Below are 23526 nucleotides of genomic sequence, written 5' to 3'. Positions count from 1 at the left end.
AACCGAAATTAAACTAATTAAAACAGGGACATACATAATGCTATTCAGTTGTTAAACTGAAATTAAGCCAACTAAAACCACTAACATGTTGAACACACAAATACTTATTAAACTACTAAGGACTGGAATTAAACTAACTAAAGAAGAGTTGTTTACCCTTTTTGTGTGCAGTGAACTGAGGTCGTCGGGGTCTCGAATCCACTCTCGAATAACGACGAATGATTTCAGAATTCGAATTACAACAACCAAAAGGTTCTTTTTTTTTTCAGAAGTGTTCAAAAAGCAGACCCAAATGATTCATCGAATCTTGTGTTTTGTAGTGGAATTTGTAGATTCCAGACCTTGTTCAGTCTGTTTGAGGGGGATTTTTCGGGTCTGTCCCCTCTCTTTTCGATCTGTTTCGATCTTGTTTTCTTTGTTTTTAATTGATTTCGTTTTCGCTCCCCAAAAAAAATCTGCTCCAGTTCTAAAGCAAAAATGTTTTTCCCCCTGTTATGAAGCACAAACTCTTCCTTTTAAAGAGGAAAACGAAGATGGAGAAGAGAGAGGAGATATGGAGAGAAGGGAGCGTGTGTCGGCTGTGGGGTAGCGGCGGCGAGTGGAGAGGAGCGGAGGGAACAAGTGAGTGGAGAAAGAGGATGAGTGGGGAGGAGCGTGGTGTGGGGTAAGGAGGAGTGGGGAACGTGGGGTAGCAGTGTGCGGCGGTGAAGGAGAAAAAGAGAGGAGTGAGCGGCGGAGGATAGAGAGAGAGAGAGAGAGGCGGAGAAAGAAAAGAAAGAAGAAGAGTGAGGAGGGATTAGGGTAAAGGGGTAAAAAAAATAAATGGGCCGGGTCGGTAATTTTTGGGCTGGACTGAACTGGGTCAGGTAGTTGGTGTAGGATTTGGGCTGATATAATGTGGGTTGGGTATTAAAATGTGGATGATTATTTGGGTAGGGGAATAACATTGTATTTGTATTTTAATCCATTAATTTGGCTGAAAATTGTTGTTCCCTCCTCCGCTATTTTTTTTTTTTTTTTGGGCTTCCAATTTAATAACTGGTATAATATATATTATGTAACGACAATAAATATGTAAAATAAATATTTTGCAAAGTGTTGTCTTGTAATTAATTTAACGAGTCCAGACCCGAAAATGAAACGATGATGAACTGTTTAAAATTTATGATAAAGTAATGCTCATAATGTTTAAAAAATAAAAGTAGCAAAAATAATAGTAGTGAAAATAAAGTATTTAGCTTGTCAGTAAATTTAGAAGCCCTGAGTAAATTAAAATAAAGGAGGGATAAAATTGGGTGTCAACATTGGGCACGACGGAGTCTTGTTCCGTCTATATGTTTAGTATGTCAGTAGAGGCTCATAGATACGCAGTGTGGGTTAGATGGTCTCACAAGATGTTATTATTATGTATATTTTATTTTGATGGTCGAGAGGCAAATGTATATAAGTATTTATGTTTCTATATAAAATATGATTTTCCTACAATTCGTGTATAAAATTGGTAAATGAGTAAGAATAGTATTAGAGCGAGTGGTGCTCGGTGGCTAGCCCCGGGTATCCGTCACGGTCCCTAACTGGGTCGTGACATGAAAAACCCATCAAAATTGTAGCCCTAGCCCTCTCAGTGAACTTATCTCCTTTAGGTACTATAGTGGCATAACATAAACATCCTAGAACTCTAAGGTGTTGGATGGACATTTTTCTCTTAAACAACATCTCACAAGGAATCAGCCCCCCCCCCCCCCCCCAAAGCACTAGAAGGAAGCCTGTTTATAATGTACACAACAACTTTAATGCATAACCCCCAATACTTGATAGGAATACGAGCCTAAAACCATAAAGCTCTAGCAGAGTCTAAAATGTGTCTGTGTTTTCTCTCCACAATGCCATTCCGTTGTGGAGTGCACACACAACTACTTTGGTGTATGATTCCCAATTCATGAAACAATGTGTTGCACTGAGAATTAAAGAATTCTATGCCATTGTTTGTTCTAACCACTTTAACTATCACACCAAACTGATTTTTTATCATATTCAAGAAAATTCTTAATGCTACTATAACCTCTGTTTTAAGTTGCAATAAATGAACCCAAGTGTATCTAGTATGGTCATCAACAATCTTTAAGAAGTAACTTTTCTTGTCAAAAGTTTATGTTTTATAAGGGCCCCAAAGATCCATATGTACAAGATGAAATGCACAGTCTGCTCTTGAATTGCTAGTTGGAAACATCAACCTAGCCTGCTTAGCTATGGGGCACACATGACATTTATTATGTAAAGAACTACTAGTAACATCCTTTAGAAAATCCAGTCCTTGCATTGTGCTTGGCGAAGATTGTCCAAGCCTTCTATGCCACAAGGTGAGTTCATCCTCTCTCTTTATTGTTGCTGCTACTTGCATACCATTCCTTCTCCATTTATTTACATCATCACTCAAAATGTATAAACCTTCTCTTTTTTTACCAATCCCCTTGATTTTGCCAGTTGACAGATCCTGAAACACACATATGTTAGCACAATGAAGCTCTTTGGTTAATTTTGACATTGACAATAAGTTGTACCTAAATTTTGGAACATGCAGCACACATTGTATAGTATCACTGCCAAACAACTTTGCACTACCAAAGTGTGTTATTTCAGCCTTTTCACCAGTTGGCAACTGTACTGTATCACCTGATTTTCCTACTGATTTGACAACATCCTTGAGCAGTTTTAAGTCAGTTGTGACATGGTGTGTAGCTCCTGAATCTACAATCCATTCATTATGTAGTATATGTGACATCAAACAAGTAGCCATACCTGTCAGATTGCCATATTGTTCAGAACCACCATCTTTGTTCAGCATTCCAAGAATTTGTTTGTATTGGTCTTCACTAAACAGAGTCCTCCTTCCAGCTTGTTCAGACACTTGTTGTTCTAAATTTGGATTGATGTTCATGGTAGAGCTCTCACCAGCTATGTTGTTCACAGCAGTAAGCCTTCTCTTATCTATTATTTCAGGTGGAAAACCATTAATTTTCCAGCACAGATCCTTTCTGTGACCCTTCTTCCCACAGCATTCACAAATCATGAATGGTTTCTTTCCTTTGCAGGGATGTCCCCTTTCCAATTGAGTTTTGATAAGGTGGTTGATCCCGGCCAGATGAACCCTGATAGCCTTGTCCTCTACCAAACTACATAGCTAGTGGATCATTTTGTGTTGTTACCCTAGCACTAGAGTTCACATTTATTGAGGTATCACTCTCTACTTCAGTTATCATGGCATAGGCTTGGTTAATTGTTGGTGCAATTGTTTTTAATAAGATTCGTCTCCTATTGTGATCATAAGCATCATTTAAGCCACTTAGGAACTGCAATAACCTTTGTTCCTGAAGATGCTCAACATAATCCTTAGAGTTTGGACATCCACAACTAGGAGCAAGCACAATCATATCATACTCATTCCATAATTCCTTCAATTTCGAATAATAGACTGAAACAGAATTTGTACCTTGTGATAAAGTCGTAATTTCTTTCTGCAATTGGAAGGTTCTCATACGATTTACCTTGTTGAATCGCTCCTTCAGATCTTCCTAGACTGTCTGTGCACTCAATCCATATACTATTCCATTCAATAAATTCTTCTCTACTGAACTCATGATCCCTGAATGAACTATCGCGTCACATTTCTCCCACAAATTCTGTAATTCTGATTTTTAATCTTCCTTTTTACACGTTCCATCAACAAACCCTAGCTTTCCCTTTCCTAGCAGAGTAATTCGCATGGATCTGCTCCATAAACCGTAATTTTCAGCTCTTTTAGTTGTATAGGAATTGATAACGATCCTGAAGTGTTCGATGCTTGCAGATACAACACGTGGTGATGATCAACTTCCGCCATTGTTGAGTTTTCAAGCTCTGTTGGCATTTTTTTTGTTAATGTATCAATCGATCTCTAATTCTGCTTTGAAATCTAGGTTAAGATGAGAACGATGCACGATTATCGGTGTGCAAAAAACACCCGCTCTGATACCATATCAAATTTCTAGCTATGGAGGAAACATGAGATGATCATGTGAAGAATAAATGAGAGAAAAATGATTCAACTTTCAGTTACTTATACATATGGCCTGTGCTAACTGCCTACAGCTGGCAACAGTTGTCACTTGGATATTTTCAGCTAACTGAGCTTTCAACTAACTATCAACTAATTACCATGTGCACTGCACGTGCACTTGTTTACAATGAATTTCTCCTTTTAATAATTACACCTTCATCTTGGCTGTCTAGCAATTTAAGTTTAGGCCGCTTAAATTTGAAAAGGAAACAAAAAAGACAACAAAAGATAAGAAATTAACATTACATTAGAATTCATGAGGGAAAAAAACATTACATCTTAGTTTGCTTAAAGGAGATTGATGGCCGTTAATTCGATCGAGATTTCTTTTCATGATTCAGTCAATTTGCAAAGTAAATCATGCATGAAAATTACATGGATAATAACCAAGAACAAAGTAAAACTCTCAGTTCTCGCATAGTTCAAAAGGAAATAAAAAATGATAATAAATAAAAAAGAAATAATGAATCCATATTCAGGTGGAAAAAAATAATCAACACCAATGCTTGAAGCTCACAATTACCAGAAACACATGGAAGTTGGACTTTGCCGTTGAGCCTGCATGGACTCCATCAACACAAACAACTTTTTCACCTGTCTCGCCCGTAAATGTATTTTAACCTGTTGTAATAAGTATTTATCCTATTTTTAAGTTACTAATCTCCATCTTTCATAGGGCGTGGTTTCTGTTGTGCGGTTTAAAATTCTGGACAAAAAAATATTTCAAATGTTTCTTGTTACATGTTTTAGGAAGTATTTCTCAGTCTGGAGCTTTATGTACCGCTGAAACAAAAACCCAAAAAAAGAAAAGAAAAAAAAAACAGGTGCCAAATTGATAGGAACCGTTTTTCCTTATCTGTTATAAAAGGGAAGTTAGTTGACACTCTTTCACCTGATAATTACACTATGTATACGTCGATAGATCAATTATTTATTTATTTGTGTAGACATACTATATGTGAAACATTTCGGCTTCTTCGTGAGGTTATTTCTTTATATTTTGAATTTCTTTGGTGAAAATTCTGATTTCGTCACTGGCTGAGTGTCGCTAATCGTGCCTACATGAACTTGAAGAAGCAAGATCAACTTCTCCTCAATTATTGTCTCATCGCTAACTGAAGGACTACTTGCACGAATCGTTGAGTGTTCATCATCACAGCAGATTTTACAAGCTCTAGAGAATTTTTGTATTCACTTTTAAGATTTCTTATTTACGAGTTGGTAGAGGTCTATGCAAACACTCCCCCCCCCCCCCCCCCCCCGGGTCAATATAAGACGGTTTAATTTAAAAAAAAATAGAACATCATACTATCGAGATTGAAATTTAATTCAGATTACAAATCCAGGGAGGGACCATGTCTATGGTAGATTACTTGCAAAGGGTGACAAACTGAGATTTTTATGATGTCCTTGAGATAATTAATTTACAACGTAAATTATAGTGTCATACAGATTGAAGGATAACAAATTTCAGTTTCCCTATGATTTTTATTTTGAATGCTTATCCATTTTTCTCTCGTGTAAAAGCAAAAACGTTACTAACACTTTTTGTAATGTAGTAGTTGATTAATGCCTACGTACGTAAATTATATTAGCTTCATCCATATATTTAGTTTATAGCACAAATGTACATGTATTGAGGGAGTTATGATTTACCGCAAGACAATAATAAACTTTAATCATATTTATTTTCTTCACACTAAACTTAGTGTTGAAGGGAATAAAAGACATACAAAGGCCACGTTTTATTTAGAAACTAAACACACATATCTGTGAGTTATAGCAAGCTTATTGGTAAAGGGAAAATTACACTGCGTAAATAGAGCTACCAGGCACATGCCGTGTATGATTCACCATACGGGTTCGTCTGCACCTTACAGGTCTTGCAGATATTATACCAGCTATTGCACACACTAGGATCGTTCTCACAACGATCGCCACAAAATCCTCCCATAACTTGCATTTTTGAGGTTCCTGGCATATCAACTGCACAATATAAATATTGGGATTAAGATCAATGTAAGATTAAACCGAAAATTATAATCTAAAGTTAAATGACGTAATGAAATGTATATAATGTATTTATGTGCGCAGATAGTAACACTGTTCGTGGAATCCTCTGGTTGTTGGTTAGAGCTATATTGACATATGTACGTTTAATGTATCCTAGTGCATGATTTTTCTTTAAATTGTAAACAAGAGAAAAAATAAATGTAACAAACCAATGGTCATGGTTAAGAGGACAACGAAGAAGATAGCAAACTTGTTCACTGCTGCCATATTTGCAAATTAACGCTTTGGATTATATTTGCAAATTAATAAACAACAAGTAAGAGTGTGTAGTGATTTCTTTCATGGAGAAGGATCATATTTATAAGCCCTCAAGTACACTATGTGCAAATTAATTAAATGCTCATTAAATTAATTTGTCCATTTTTTTAAAGTTTAATAAAGAGAGTTTCAGCGCACGTTATGTTGACTGACTCGACGCTCACATGCGCCCTCCCTCGCCGATGTCTCGCCCGTTATTAAGAAGTTACATGATAATATTATTATAATAACATTATTATTATGCAATGTTTATTTTAAATATAGCTACTCTATTATCAAAATCCATTATAATCTTTTCATATCTTTTCTCTGATCAGATATAGAGAGCGTTTCGATACAAAACGTGATACTATTAATGATGATCTATTTTCAAAGCATATAAGTCCTACGATTCAAAGTTGAAAATTGAAATTGCAGCTTCATAATTTTTTTGTTTTTGGGTGTTCCACCCGGTGTTCTATATCCGGATTGGGGGTCTGACTAATGGGGATTCACTCCGCGTAAGATCCGTTTAAGGAAAAGGGCTCCCGAATTTTTTTTTCATATCTAGGTTCGAACGCGAAACATTTGATTAAGGTGAAGGAATCGTATCCATTCCACCACAACCATTATTAGTGCAACTTCATAACAGCAGGCGTTGAAAATAAATAAAAGCTTCGCCATAGAAGCATGTGGAAAATAAGATGTGATTTGGGTGGGAATTAAAGAATTGGAAAAATCTCAGTATGATGAGAACGTACGATTGAAAGAGTTGGTTACTTTGAGTAACTTGCAAGATAGCTTTAAAAAACTCATCAAAGAATTAATATTTGGTATGCAAGGTTAGAGCTGTAAAATTAAACATATAAAATCAAGGAAAGATATGATCAAATAAATTAAGAGCAGAAATTCGAAAGGATACTTCTCAATTAGTACAAGTGATCAAGAACAAAGTTTATCCAACGTATGATGTAATAATTATATAGGCTTTAAAATACTTACTTTATTCAGAACTCATTTATACTAATTAAGGCAAGTCTTAATATAAACAAGGTTTATTCAGCTTATTTAAAAAAGGAAAAGGCCTATTTCTAATATTTGAGGCAATTTTGATCATTTTTCCTTTGTAAATCAAACCTGCTAAAGGTCTGTTAGTTTTGAGGGGTATAGTTAGGCAGTTGGTTAATGACGAGGATTATTACACATACTAATATACGTAATCGCGCGATGCGCAGATTGTTTCAAAGAAATAAGAGTGGAGATAGATAATTGCAATAATATTTTCTTTAATTTCTCATCATATTGAATAATGCTAGCAGAACACCAGTGTACTCTTCTTAATCAATATATATATTTAGGTACAACATAATTAATTATATCATAAATGTGACTAAAGAACTTTATTTTAAAGGATGGTAATAGTTTTAATAGCATCAAAACATTCTGTCAAGGTGACTATAAATCATTGATTGCACAAAAAGATAAGCATCATGCACTTACAACCATCAATGTCGTACTATCCAATTAAATAAAGTTGTGATCCAACTTCTTGGAGTAACTTCTGAAATTTTCTTTATGCAACTTTCACCACATCTCATCTATGTTTGTATGTAACTAATATGTGAAACTATTATAACAATCATCTTAAACTGGAATTTTAAATTTTGAAGACACTTGAACTTCACAAACTTATTTTTTCCCCTGAAAATAATCCAGGATATATCTCTATTATAAGGATCATAACGATAATTTGCTTGAACTTCTGTTGAGCTTATCCCTGAGCTTCTAATGCAGCATTCACTGAAGTACTATTTCAAGAGGTAGTTGAGGATCTTTCCATAAGAAAGGATGATGATTTGCTTGGCGAATTGCTCCGGTGATCATTATCTTCATTCGCAGAATTGTGAGCGCAACAATCCCCGTGTAACCCAACGCCAAAACCAAATGTTATTGAAAAGACTACAGAAACCAACATCTAACACCACCACCACCACCACCACCACCACCACCACCACCAACAACAACAATAACAACAACCCAGTGAAATCCAACAATGTGGGGTCTGGGGAGGGTAGAGTGTACGCAGACCTTACTCCTATCAAGGTAGGACGGCTGTTTCCGAAAGACCCTCGGCTCAATAAAATGATGTGTATCCAAATGACTCTTGTTGTACCCATTTGTTGGTGTTGTATGAACAATATTAGCAGGAGGAACATCTTCATTTACTTCTCCATATTTTGATGTTAGAAGAGCATAAAAATTCCAGGCTACTGGATTAGATCAGTAGTGCTAATCTCAGACAAATAGGAATTTTACGGAAATAGAACAAAGTTATTGAATAGGCCAAATCGAATTTTAGGGACCTTCTCTTTCATTGATAATCACGGGATGAAAAATTGAAATAAGACTCATGTTTTTCGTTAAGGTATTAACAACCAATAATCCAAACATTTGTATGTCAGATCATAACCATTTGAGAAATCATGAAGCAACTGAAGAATTTCTAGATCATATAGTCTTTTGTCTGTAAGCTCATATTATAGACCATAGAAGTATGATGACATCGAAAAAAGATAGAAGTGTCGGGGTAGGGTTTTATCAAAAAAAATGTTGAAATCGCGGTCCTAGGAGGAACCTCGGAAAGGAGGCACATTAGTGAGATAATCCGCAATATCAAAGTCATATGGACTTTCTACGATATTAGTCTGCTTAACTTTAGGGAGATTAGTGAAACGATCAATCAACCTCAACTTATTCACCAACTTAAAGTGACAATAAGCAGAGACTTACAATGATATTTCACAGAATATTTCTTGTCAACCAAGCCTAAATGTTGTAAAGCCATCCTTCCATTCTCCATTGGTATACTGCAAATGCAATCCACCATTACCAATAGATCACCGTGTTTAAACATAATTCCAACTTGCGTCTCATTTTCAATGAAATATACCCAATAAAAAATTGTGAAATTAAAGGAAACAAATCATATAGTAATCGACTAACTTTTCTATTCCTTATTTTCATATATTAAATTATCCGTTATTTACGATTTTGAATTTGTCTAGATCTTTGTTATAAAATCTACATATACTTCTAATAGTTATTTTTATCATTTGAGATCTTCTCTTTTAACAGTGAAAACGACGATTATGTTTATTTACATTGTCAAATAAAAACCTTGGGCGCTGATTTCAGTCCATAGTACATTTCAAACTTTTATATTTTCTACTTTATTCTGCTACTTCTTGAATGTGATGAAAGCCTCCACAAACTTATTTATCTCCAACCTAAGATGATTACACAAATATTAACAGTTCAAATCAATTAAAGAGAGCAGATTTTTTTTTCCATGAAAGAGTAATAATATTTCATTCACGGATCAGAAGCTACAAAACCAGTATTTTTCAAATATCTGGGACCTCCATAGAATTTCGATACATTACTGCATAGAGAATTAAACAAAGAGTAAATTTACCAATAGGTCGGTTATCTGTTCATTGGGAACAATAAGCACACTGACTGCTATGCCACTGGCTGTAATTCCACTCCTCTCTGTTGCAGTTTTAAGAATTCAGAATTTCATACCATAGACTCCTTGTTTTCTTGACTTTCCTCCATAGAGAATTGTCCTCGTCTTTAAGCAAAGCAATAGAAATTCTAATCATACAACGGTTAAATCACTATAGACTAACTATTGTTAAAAGAGAGCGTAAATTATTTATAGCAAACCTGTACCTCCTATTAGGTTTTTTGGGTTTGTATTCAGCCATATGGCTGTAAAGAACACCTTTTATCATCGCGTGTGTGTTGAACACTGTCAAGTTTTCATCCAATGAAACTAAAGGACCTTAAGTACAAAAGACTTTAAGATGTAAATAGAATCTTTTTTAATTATCTAACTTATGTGAAATGAAGCTGATAGACGGTTTTTCTTAGGTAAACACTAAATGAACTGTATGCCTATTTTTTTCCAACAGTTTGATGCCTATATACCATATGATAAAAGAAAATAAGGACAGGAAATTAAACTCTCACACAAACGCATAAGCAGACATGGAGAAAGTAGAGGGATTTCAAAATGCTAAAAACCAAACCAGACCTTCTTCATTCGTTGATACAAAATTTACTTCACAAACCCGTACTTAATTGGCAGCCTCTCTTCTCTAGTTCCTCCTTAACCTGCTTTTCACAACCATCAAATAACTCAGTAGGATGATAAAAGCTTAACAAATCATTCAAGAAACCGGATATTGTTACTTTTGCTTGAATTTTTTTTCTGTGTAATCAGTAAAAATTTTGTGGAACTTAAAAAAAAATACCACCTTGTTTACATATGTATGTGATCGCCATCTAACAGTGAGCCATTGAGGATGACCAAAGAGCTGCAAAGAAAGAACAAAAGTGAGTACAAAGACAACAAAATGATATGTAGAAGTATTCAAATTCAGTATCTTCTATGAACCAAATTTAGCAATTGGCTATAAGCTATACAAAAAAAGTGCTCACTGAACACTATGTATGAGAATTAATTCTACCTGCAGAAGATGGTGTTCCGACAGAATGACATAATGGAATACGCATAAAATCCCATTGCTCCTTCCGAGGGCATGGACCAAATTGAAGCACATATTGGAGCCTGCGAAACATAACAGTATTCTCACCAGATAAGCTTTCCGAAATAACTTGATGGGATTGAATAAAATGTCGTAATGTTTCATTGCAATCAATGAGAGGATTGTTATCATGTTCCTCAATGTAACTGCATTGCAATAGAAGAATATTCATGAGAAAATAAACTTCATTGCAAATAAACAGCTCTTTCCTACAGAAACTGTGCAAAAACAGAATGATTTATTCCATTTTCATCAAATGCATGACTTTCAAATGAACAAAAAAGAACCTCTGTGCTCTAATGAGATTAGTAAATCAACATGAAATGGAATTGATTGATTATAAGAAGTCAAATATATAAAAATAAAGAAGTTATATTGGTACCTTATGACATCCTGCTTGAACCAGATAATTTAAAAGAAGAAGTAGTCAGTTTCTTCAAATAGGCTGTAAACTTACCATAAATAACAAATGGAATTTAGCCATCGTTCCAATTTTTTGTTTAGATTCTGATGCTCCGGTGAAGCAAAATCAATGTTTTGTAGAGTGATTCCAGTAACGCCTTCTCAAAGATTCTTCATCTCCTCGTGTATATTCAGTTCCTTGCCGAAACTGGCAGCACAAAAGAAAAGAAGTTGAGAAGAGGAACAAAAGAACCTGGTATCCATCGATTTAAGTATCCAGTTTTTACACAAAAACCACAAAAAACGCTAGCATTTACATATAAACTCACCACTCACTCAATAGGTAAAGTGGTAAGACAGGGCATTCATGTTCAGTTAAACGAATAACTAAAAATTGTATAAACCCATTTTTACAATCTTTAGAGTCTAAATATTGGAAAGTTTAAAACTTGGGAAAGGATTCTCTCACCAGTGTTATGGATCAAGGCTTGTAAAATTGGCTTGAGTTCTCAGAATAGAACGGTTCATCACTGCAGATAATGAAGATGCTAGTGAGCTAAAAGCTAAAGTTATTACTATAATTTATGGACACTTGATAGTAAAGCTAATACTGGAAAAATATCTATACTTCAAATTGACATAAAAAATAATAACAAATTCGGCACTCACCATATAGACGAAGAAATTGGACTCTATTATTTCATTTGGCGCGTCTCAGCCACAACTGTGAAAAACTTTGAAATTCAACATTTTTTTTTCCAGCATAGTTATCCTCCTTATATAATTTTTTTTTTAAATAAATAGAAAGAGGAATAAAAGAAGTAAACTGAAGTAATTGATTGGAATAGACCCATATATGAACTTCGAAATGTTCGGTCAGTGAGAACTATACATAACCATTGTCCATTCATATTAGGAGGAGGATTGACAAAAATTCCAAGAAAAATTGTTCATCTAAAAATGGTTTAAAAATACCTTATTTGAATCAATAGTACGGCCTCTAACACCTTTATATATTTCTCCCATGGTGATTTCTTCTCTGGCTTGAATGCAACTGGGTTTGCGGTTTTCATTTGATACGGGTTATTGGGGTGCATTTTTCTCTTTTTTTATTTGGGAAAAGAGTTCAAAACACACTCAAACTATGGCCAAAGTTGCTATAACACACCTGAACTTTGCGGGGGTCCTATGACCCCCCGTACTTATTTTTTGTGTATTTTGTACGCTTTTATATGGTGACCTGTACAAGCGATTGTATCTACTTTCTTTGAGCGCGTAAGATTCCATATAAAAGTGTAAATAATACATAAAAAATAAGTCCAGGGGGTCATAGACTCCCGCAAAGTTTAGGTGTGTTATGACAACTTTGGCAAAATCTGGTCAGCAAATTACTGTTCATCTTCTTCATAGAGAACTGGACTGAAATTTAATCCTAATGCACTTCAAATCTCAACCAAACATCACCAAATTTCAAATTTGAATTCCTCTCGACGTTCCAGTTCTTTTGATATATCACCCACTCGAAATGGAGCTCATTTGCGGCAACCAGAAAATTCGAGTTCGAAGCTTCAAGCTTTGTTCATGGCAGTCATGGAGTCGTTCAGTTCTTCTTCACGTTCCAGACGTCTTCTAAGCTCGAGTTCAGCTTCAAACAATCAGCAACCAAGAATTTTATTCATTAAATCCGGAATTTGAAGACCCAGATCTGAAAGCTTCAAGTCGAAACTCGACGTCCCTAATGGAGTTTTTGTTTACTGGTTCTACTATCTTAATCCACTATGATTAATCATGCTTTCAATGTCGACAATGTCACAAATCCTATATAATATCGAAAAAGACTCGTTTGATTTGGTCGTTACAATGGAGTTTTTTTGGGTTTGAAATTTTGGAAAGTGGAGAAATGAAAAATACCCAATTGAAGAATAATTAAATCTTTTAAACTCAACACAAAGGAAAGCAAAAAGACACAAATTCTTGAACAGTCACAAACTCAACACAAAAGGCACAAAGCAAAAAGGCACGATAATTGAAAGAAAAATTAGCTCTAACGACTGGAAAAAAATTTGGTCACTATAAGTGCACTTATAACGATCGGATTCATCTCCCTTCATTAAGAAGTGGTCGCTAAATATCAAATTTCCTGTAGTGGAGCGCGTGCATACACTCAAACGAGTTTGAGTGACTTTGTCCATTTGAAAGCATAGATAATACACAAAAAATAAGTCCAGGGGAGTCATAGGACCCCCCGCAAAGTTTAGGCGTGTTATAGCAATTTTGGCCATAGTTTAAGTGTGTTTTGAACACTTTTTCCTTTGAAATATCGAAATCGAAATATCTGTTTGCCAACTCGCAAGCGACAGTTTCCTTATTTGATTATGAAAACAAGCAACTGCTCTCAAAGATTCATTATTTGTTGCTTCTACTAAAACGCCAAAACCATCCTGGTGGACAGTGTTCTAATCTCAAACTAATTCCCCTACATGGTAATTTAGGGGAGCTAAGAGAATCAAAAAATGAAACAGAAAGCGTGGAAACTGACAACCATAATCCAATTTGTCAGTAGAACCATTGAATATCAAGATTTTAGATGTTGCAGGATAATGTTAATCTCTATAGTTTTTGTCAAGGACAGCACGACTGAGGACAAGAACACCTACATTAAAGTTCATAAAAATCCAACACTTACTCTAATAGCTGTAAATTAATAATAATCCCTAAACCAAAACGATACTCATAATCACACATCAGTAATAACACCAACCATAAATCGAAACCGAAAATAATGGTAAGACTTCTGAAACATAGAAACACTATATTAAAGTTCATCAAAATCCAAAACTTACTCAAATATCCGTAAATTAACAATAATCCCTAAACCAAAACCAATACCCATAATCTCACAGCAGCAATAATAATAATAAAAAAAAAAACAGATTCCAACGTAAAACAACTACATTAAGGTTCATCAAAATCCAAAACATACTACGATAACCATAAATTAAAATTAACAATAATCCCTAACCAAAACCAATGCATGGTCATAATCAGTAATAGTAGCAGTAACAACTAACTTAAGGTTCAACAAAATCCCAAAAAACATACTTAAGGTTCAACAAAATCCCAAAAAACATACTCAGGAAATTAAAGCGAAACACTTATCATCCTAGCTTGAATTTGAACATACTGAGAATCTTCTTAATAGGCCAGTTTCTACCACCTGCCGGCGCCTCAGCCCTAACCACCAGATTCCCGATGTCCACATGAATCTGCATAGTATTACCTCCCGTCCCCGCAGCCACCACCTGCTGAGGCTCCCCCTCCACCCTCCTTTCTGTTGGTCTTGAATTTGAACATACTGAGAATCTTCTTAATAGGCCGGTTTCTACCACCAGCCGGCGCCTCAGCCCTAACCACCAGATTCCCGGTGTCCACATGAATCTGCACAGTATTACCTCCCGTCGCCGCAGCCACCGTCTGCTGAGTCTCCCCATCCACCGTCCTTTCTACCGGTTGAATCTCCCCATCTTGTATCACCCTTTCTGCCGGTTGAATCTCCCCATCTTGTATCTCCCCATCCACTGTTTGTGTCCCCCTAGCCCCATCCCCGTAGCCACTGGTTGCGTCCGCCCAGGCGTTCCCCCTATCCGTGCCTCCGTCCTTACCACTAGTTGACCACCCCCAGCCGTTCCAGTCGGCGCCTGCTTGAACATAGACGGAAATGGCAATACTAGCATCTCAAAAACATGCTTCAACATGATTAAGACGACAACAAATGTAACTGCAAACTTAAACTGCCATTTTTGCTTAAAATCTCTAAGACAAAGTCCAAATAAAAGGCCACACAAAGAGTTGTGAATGCCAAAATCAGTGGTGGCTGGCTAGATTAGTAAGGTACCAAAGAAAAACCCGAGAATACAAGACAATATTGAAATGATTTGCAGGTTATGAATTGGTGTACACTTTGAAAAAAAAGGCAAGTAATAACCCAAAAACGGACCTAGCATATTACACATTTTTGCTAATGGTGGTCTAATAAGGGGGCTATCACGTTCAAGAACTCTACCTAAGGCAAGACTACCCATGAGAATCACAAGTCCTCCTACTGCTACGGGAAGAGAACACATATAATACCACAACCTATTTTTAGCATGAGCATGGTGGAAGGCATACCATACCATTAAACCACCGGACCCCATAAACAAAAGACCTGAAGCAGTCAAAGTGATATGTCTAATTTGTTTTAGAGGGGAGGGAATGGTTGGTTCTGATTGCTGGAAAGAAAGCAAACCACACTTATGAACTGAACCGTGAAACGAATAAGCAAATTACACTTATAACATAATCCTCGGGGTGGTGTGGAGGAGTTTTGAATATTTGGGGTGAAACGTATAAGCAAACTACACTTATAACAGAATGCTCGGGGTGGTGTGGAGGAGTTTTGAATATTTGTGGTGAAACGTATAAGCAAACTACACTTATAACAGAATGCACAAGGTGGTGTGGAGGAGTTTTGAATATTTGTGGACAGGGTGAGGTGATGTTTGTATGGGGTAGAAAACTAAGTAGTGATATAAAAGGTGGTTAGTAAAAATATCATCATTGCTAGTAAAGGTATCATGATTATAGTGTTGGTCTTGGGAAACAAATCTGCTTTTGCGGTAGATTGGTTTTTCGACTACAGAGAGAGAGAGACGAGGTACAATATTTATTCTTTTTTTTTTTTTTTGGTTATAAAAGATTATTTTATATTATGCTAAGGCATTACAGTGGTAGCTGGTACACCATTAGCAGAAGTAGTAGTAAGTAGTATACTGGTACTGCTCGGTGGAATAACAACCTTATTCTGTCGATGATATTGCGTGCACCAATACTGTCACAGTCCTAATGCACTATTCCTCCTTTATCAGCTTTTGTCCTATTATTATATTTAATTTTTTTTCTTTCCTTTTGTCTAAACTGGATAAAAACAAACTTTACGCCACCATGGTCTGATTTGCTTATTTTCCCACTCTTAGGTTACGAGTGCATATTACTCCCTCCGTCCCATAATAAATATCATCTTAATAAAAAAATATGCATATTAAAAAATTAATAATATAATGTAAAGTTTATTAAATTCTCCTTATATAATAAAAATAAATAAAAATAAGTTAATTTTTCCTCTTGATTAGATCATGCACAAGTAGTAATACTTTTAACATTGGGTATATCTACTAATATCAAATTACTATAAGGCTTGTTCAATCATCATTTAGGTGTAACTTTAATTTGTCCTTTTTGTGTAAAGGTAGAATTGAAAAAACTAGCCAATTTATATCTTATTTTTTTAAGATGATACTTATTATGAGATAATTTTTTTTTTATTAAGATAATATTTATTATGAAACGGAAAGAGTATTATCCAAATCAAAATAAAACGAAGAGCATTGGGATGTGGAGGAGAGGGAGGGGGTGGGGTAACAAAGGTGTCAGAGAGGTTTTGTTTCACAAAAAAGGGGATACAATATTTGAGTAATGATGGAAATGTAAGTGTAGTTTGAAATATGTGAGAGGAGTCCCACATCGATGGCCAATAGCCATTGATTGGCTATAAAGAGCCATTGATAACAAAACGTTGTGTCTGTTCAGAAAAGGAGCGTTTCTTCAGGAATAGTCTCCTTCTAAAGTTCTATAAGTACGGACTCATCCCATAAGAAGCGATACAATTTGCATGTATGATAAAAAGCGTTGTTGTATCCTGATAGAGATTTGCTTGTAATCCCTAGAGAATATACAGGCATAAACTCTTGAAAGATAGTGACCTTTCACGCCTCAAAGCCTTTAATTTTCTGTGTTTCTTCTCTAATTTTTCTAACAATTTTCAACAGTTTATATGCTATGGACAAATTATTGTCTGCTGTTGAGAATCCAAAAGAACTAATCAAACTAGATCGTTCTGATGGATCAAATTTCACTCGCTGGAAGGACAAGATGATTTTCTTACTCACTGCGCTGAAAATATTTTATGTCCTTGATCCATAGCTGCCTGCACCACACGAACCTACCCCAAAAGATACCGATGCGACCAACGCAGAGAGGAAGAAACGAGAAGAAGATGAACTGCTCTGTCGAGGTCATATTCTGAATACTTTGACTGATCGGTTTTATGATTTGTACTCCAATCTGAAATCTCCAAGGGAAATCTGGACGGCGTTGCAGACTGCATATGAAAACGAGAAGCGAGGTATCGATAAATTCCTATCCTTGCAGTATTTTGAATTTAAGATGATAGATACAAAGGCTATAATGGATCAGATTCATGAATTACAAATCTTGGTATCAAAATTAAGCGATCTTGAAATGAAAATTCCTGATGCACTTCAAATAGGTGCAATCCTTTCGAAACTGCCTTCTTCCTAGAATAACTATAGTAAGAAAATTATGCATTCTACTGACAAATTGACTGTGGAACAATTTCGCACTCACCTTCAAATTGAAAGTGAGACTCGTGCTCGTGATGCGGTTGCTCAACCCTCTAGTTCCACAGTAAATGTTGTTAGTCAGAATAATTCGGGAAACGAAAATAAAAATCTGAAAGTTTCCAAGAAGTCTCTTAATAAAAAGAGAAAGAATCAGAATTGTTATCATTGTGGAAAGAAAGGCCATAAGATGCGAGATTGCAGGTTTAAGAAAGCAAGAATAAATTTTCTTTCAGGAGATAATGGAAAATCTGGAAATTCAAAGAAGGTAAATGCAGTTGAAAGTTCTTCACAAGGGCTGGTTGCTATGATATCTACTATACCAAGTGAAATGGTTAAAGAGTTGAACATGGCTGCTACAACCACAAAGAATCAAGACTGGTGGTTGGATTCCGGTGCAACAATTCATGTCTATCACGACAAGAATATGTTCAAAACTTATTCGGAAGTTAAAGATTCTGAAAAGGTGTTGATGGGCAACCATGTTACAGCCGAAGTTGCAGGAAAAGGAACAGTTGAAATCAACTTCACATCCGGATAGAAGCTGACTCTTCTTAATGTGTTCCATGTTCCTGAAATAATGAAGAACTTAATTTCTGTTGGTTTACTTTCTAAGAGAGGTTTCAAGATTGTAATTGAGTCTGATCATGTAATTGTGTCTAAGAGTGGTTTGTTTGTAGGAAAAGGGTACCAGTGTGATGGCATGTTAAAACTAAGTGTTAATGCAATAAATTATGCTTCTGCTTATACCATTGTGTCTGATTCTTATTTATGGCATGCTAGATTAGGACATTTAAATTTTGGTTCTTTAAAATATATGTTCAAAAATGGTTATATCACTTGCAAAACTGAGCATGAAGGAAAGTGTGAAATATGTATACAAGCGAAAATGACTAAGAAACCATTTTGCAAAGTTGAAAGGTTTACAGAATTATTGCACTTAGTGCATTCTGACTTATGTGAACTAAATGGAGAATTAACTAGAGGAGGAAAAAGATACTTCATTACTTTTATAGATGACTTTTCTAGATTCACACATGTTTATCTACTTGGAACAAAAGATGAAGCGTTTGAGAAGTTTAAGGAATACAAGTCAATTGTGGAAAATCAAAAGAGTAGCAAAATAAAAATTATTCGAAGTGATAGAGGTGGAGAATATCTTTCTTCTGATTTTAGTAAGTTTTGTGAAGAGCATGGTATAATACATCAAACAAGTGCTCCTTATACGCCACAACAAAATGATTTGGCCGAAAGGAAAAATAGAACATTAGTAGATATGATTAATTCTATGTTATTAAATGCACATTTACCGCATAATTTGTGGGGTGAAGCTTTACTTACTGCTTGTTATATATTAAATAGAGTGCCTTCAAAAAGTGTGCATGTTTCACCTTATGAACTTTGGAATGGTAGAAAACCTAATATCTGTTATTTTAAAGTGTGGGGGAGTATATCATTTTATAGGGTTCCTGATCATCAAAGAACAAAGTTAGGACCCAGAGGAATAAAATGTATTTTTGTTGGATATGCACAAAATTCAAAAGCATATATATTGCTCGATCCAGAATCTAATGTTATTGTAGAATCTATTCATGTTGAATTTTTAGAAAATAGATTCATTAATGACACCATTGATGAGCAGTTGATTGAAGAAAATCGAAGTAGTCTTGACACACAAAAGATGTCACATTCTGATATTTCAAATAAAAGGAAAAGTGATAATATTCAGTTAGAGCCTAGAAGAAGCCAAAGAACTAGGAAAGAAAAAACTCTTGATCCTGATTTCATTGCTTCTGATTCTATAGTTTTTCTGGTAGAATGAAATAGAACCAATGTATGTAATCAAATACCAATTTCGCTTAATATAGAAGAAGATCCTAGAACATTCAAAGAAGCTATGGCTTCAAGAGATGTCGCTTTTTGGAAAGAGGCAATTAATGATGAAATGGACTCAATAATGTCCAACAATACTTGGATTTTAGTTGATTTGCCTCCTGGATCTAAACCTATAGGTTGTAAATGGGTATTTAGGAGAAAATATAATACAGATGGTTATATTCAAACCTTCAAAGCAAGACTAGTTGCAAAGGGCTTCACACAAAAAGAAGGCATTCACTATTTTGATACCCATCTTGTATCTCCCCATCCACTGTTTGTGTCCCCCTAGCCACAGACCCCGGAGCCACTGGTTGCGTCCGCCCAGGCGTTACCCCTATCCGTGCCTCCGTCCTTACCACTGGTTGACCACCCCTAGCCGTTCCCGCCGGCGCCTGCTTGAACATAGACAGAAATAGCAATATCAGCATCTCAAAAACATGCTTCAACATGATTAAGACGACAACAAATGTAACTGCAAACTTAAACTGCCATTTTTGCTTAAAATCTCTAAGACAAAGTCCAAATAAAAGGCCACACAAAGAGTTGTGAATGCCAAAATCAGTGGTGGCTGGCTGGATTAGTAAGGTGTCACGACCCAGCTAGGGGCCGCGACGGGTACCCAGGGCTAACCACCAAGCACCGCTCGTTCTATTACTCATCTTACTCATTTAATGCCTTTTGATCAATTTATATTCAAATCATAAGGAAATCATCTTTCATTTGAAAATCATAAGTACTTTTATATGCATAAGCCTCTCGGCTATCAAAACAATATATATACATAGTAGCAATCTCGTGAGACCCTCTAACCCATACTGCGTATCTACGAGCCTCTACTGGAGTACTAGACATATGGACGGGACAAGACCCCGTCATGCCCAAAATATACATGTATACAAAAGAATAATCATAAGCACCTCCGAATGATGGAGTGCTCTCAAATCAGCTGCTAGCTCCTATGAGTCTGGATCGAACTCACCTCCCTGTCTACCTGTGGGCATGAACACAGCGTCCAAAGAAAACGGACGTCAGTACGAACATTGTACTAAGTATGAGAGGCATAACAATGAAAATATGTCAATGAGATAAAGGAAGCATCAATAAGGTGCAACTGTGTATGACTGTCACTTATAAAAGAAATAGCGCATGCTGACTTACTTCATATCTATCATCATATCATATATTGTTGCAGAACGTGCAGCCCGATCCATATATCATCATATATCAATATATTGCCGCGGAACGAAAGGCCCGATCCATTACCCATATATCCTGCGTCCGGGATGATATCATAAGATACCAGCTGATCAGGTGGCTATGCGTCTATAGCGCCTCACCTTTTCCCCATGTCCCCTATGTACATATACATATATAATATACATAGCATGCATTAGAGCCCAAACAAAAGGTGCACTTTATCGGAGTGACGTAAGGTCGGTAACCTCCGATTATATTATGGAATAATCATGATCGTCATGTCTCACCTTGAAGGAACAATTATTATCAGGTGAGACTATCAATGAAAAACAACATCAAGAGGAAGCATAGAATAAGGTCATAAATCCCATAAGGCGTCAATTCATATACTTTGGAATCCTTAAAAATAGTCATCATTCATGAATAAAATTGAGAAGTCAAGAAATAGCTCAACATTTTTATATCGTCATTGAAATCGTAAACTTGGAACCTCTAAACACGGAATCATCATCATCATAGTCATCGTAGGAAAAATATTCTCATCTTTGACATCATCATTATCATTATGAAAACAGGTTCATCGTTGTTATCACAAGAGCTCACGGAGCCATAAATCTCTTATTTAGAAAAATACGAATATTTTGGAAAACACTTATGAATTATTAGGAAAGAAATCATGACTTGGAGTCATAAACATATAACATTTGGAAACAAGGAAGATATGGAAACATTTATGAAGCGATAACATCGGAATCATGCCTTTGAAAGAAAGGGATGAGCCTTAACATACCTTTGTCGTTTAACTAATACATCATTTCCTTGTTCTCCTTCGATGCTCACGTTTCTACCTTCAAGAGAAGTCACATGAACGTTAGCCAATCGGTTACTTAAACGTGCCCACTATTTCTAGGAGAATTTGGGCAGCATTTCCTTTGTTTATACAACTTTTTCCATATTCTATATCAACTCCCAAACGTTCATAACAACATTCATCATATCGAATCAACAATCGTCATTTGTCTACATTTACCACATTCCACCATTTTTCTCCAATTTCTCCACATTTATGGGTTTTAGCTCATCATCACATTTTCTCATACATCACACCTATTTCATGGTCTACACGTCATTTATAACATATTTATACTCTCAACTCATCAACATTCATAATTTAATCCAACTATCATTTAACTATGACACTATTCATATTTTATGACCCATTTACTACACTCTTCTATAATCCAAGTGTTTCAACGTATAAATACTTCAATCATCGTGAGAAAGTCATAAAACTTAACTTAGATGTGGTAGGAACGAGCCTTGAGTAGCAATACTCTTCTATACCAAAAACCCTAACTCCCTTCCTTTGAAATTTCTTAGCTTGATGAACTTTGATGTGCTTCTTACACTTAATTTTGTGGGTTTGATGAAGTGGATCTTTAGTTTCACTTGGATTCTTGCATATGAAGTGTTTGGAAGGCTCTAGAGAACTCTTCAGTCGTGGAGGAGAAATGGGAATGAAAAAAAAGGACTTGGGTCTCTTATTAAAAGCTAAAAATCTGACCCGTCGGCAATTTTACGCCAGCTTTTACGGGCCGTAAAAATGGCCCGTAAAACTGCCCAGTCAAATATGGGTTTCTGTGACCGTTTTACGCTGGTCTGTGTCAATTTTACAGACCGTATAATTATTTTACGGGGCGTCAAAATTTCTACGGACCGTCAAATGGTCCGTAGAACTTTTCTGCTCAGACAATCTATCGTAGAATGGCCATAACTTTTTATCCCGATATGCTGTGAGAGCCCACGACCTATGGTTGGAAAGCTCTTTCAATTATCTACAACTTTTATTCTTGTTCCTTGTCCATATTCCAAACTTATAATGTCGTTTTGGCCCCTCCAAGTCAGATCATCCGAAAATGTTTCCTTAAATCGCCCTTTTAGATGGCTTATGCCCATATTTGGCTTATGGGTCCTTCTTGAAACTTACTTAACACTTCATTACCAATATAAGGGACGTTATAACTCTTCTCCAAAATTTAATTAAGCCATCATTAATTCGATACTTGTAATTCTTGCCCGACACGCAACGTATACCTTGCTTTCCTTAACAACTTTCGTCTCCTACCTCAAATGTCTTTGAAATCCCATTTAGAATCATTAAATATTATTTCTTACTTATCAAAACATCGTATGCATCATGCCCTTCGTCAGTCAATTCACTGTGCATGAACGGAAAATTTTTCCAAGGTGTAACATAAGATACCAAGAAAAAACCCGAGAATACAAGACGATATTGAAAGGATTTGCAAGTTATGAATTGGTGTACACTTTGAAAAAAAAAAAGGCAAGTAATAACCCCAAAAACGGACCTAGCATATTACACATTTTTTATCATGGTGCTCTAATAACGGGGCTATCACGTTCAAGAACTCTACCTAAGGCAAGACTACCCATGAGAATCACAAGTCCTCCTACTGCTACAGGAAGAGAACACATATAATACCACAACCTATTTTTAGCATGAGCATGGTGGAAAGCAAACCATACCTTTAAACCGCCGGACCCCATAAAC

The 23526-nt window shown here is 35.8% G+C and overlaps 1 protein-coding gene and 2 long non-coding RNA genes across 3 annotated transcripts; all 3 read right to left on the bottom strand.

Moving 5' to 3' along the window:
* Positions 1-3173: 3173 nt before the first annotated feature.
* On the bottom strand, positions 3174-3880 carry LOC132639830 (uncharacterized). The gene is made up of 2 exons (XM_060356231.1): positions 3782-3880; positions 3174-3515 (listed from the first exon to the last, which is right to left on the bottom strand). Exons 1-2 carry the CDS (start codon positions 3878-3880, stop codon positions 3174-3176), a joined length of 441 nt encoding a protein of 146 aa, XP_060212214.1.
* A 1882-nt stretch (positions 3881-5762) lies between these two features.
* Positions 5763-6417, bottom strand: LOC132642749 (uncharacterized). Its single transcript, XR_009583322.1, has 2 exons — positions 6319-6417; positions 5763-6082 (listed from the first exon to the last, which is right to left on the bottom strand). It is a non-coding gene; the product is annotated as an uncharacterized LOC132642749 (long non-coding RNA).
* Positions 6418-8499: 2082 nt separating this feature from the next.
* LOC132642747 (uncharacterized) lies at positions 8500-11045 on the bottom strand. The gene is made up of 4 exons (XR_009583321.1): positions 10942-11045; positions 10729-10788; positions 9882-10585; positions 8500-9273 (listed from the first exon to the last, which is right to left on the bottom strand). It is a non-coding gene; the product is annotated as an uncharacterized LOC132642747 (long non-coding RNA).
* Positions 11046-23526: the final 12481 nt, after the last annotated feature.

This window comes from Lycium barbarum, chromosome 5 (assembly GCF_019175385.1).
Source record: "Lycium barbarum isolate Lr01 chromosome 5, ASM1917538v2, whole genome shotgun sequence".
NCBI classification, from domain to species: domain Eukaryota; kingdom Viridiplantae; phylum Streptophyta; class Magnoliopsida; order Solanales; family Solanaceae; genus Lycium; species Lycium barbarum.
Note: the sequence above shows the minus strand (reverse complement) of the source record. Positions and strands in the feature narration are given on the sequence as shown.

Excerpts from the sequence above, each read along its gene's own strand:
- LOC132639830 (XM_060356231.1), bottom strand. The coding sequence starts at position 3,880 with ATGGCGGAAGTTGATCATCACCACGTGTTGTATCTGCAAGCATCGAAC. Across the intron at positions 3,516-3,781 it reads TAAAAGAGCTGAAAATTACG|AAAGAAATTACGACTTTATC; the intron begins GTTTATGGAGCA and ends TTCCAATTGCAG.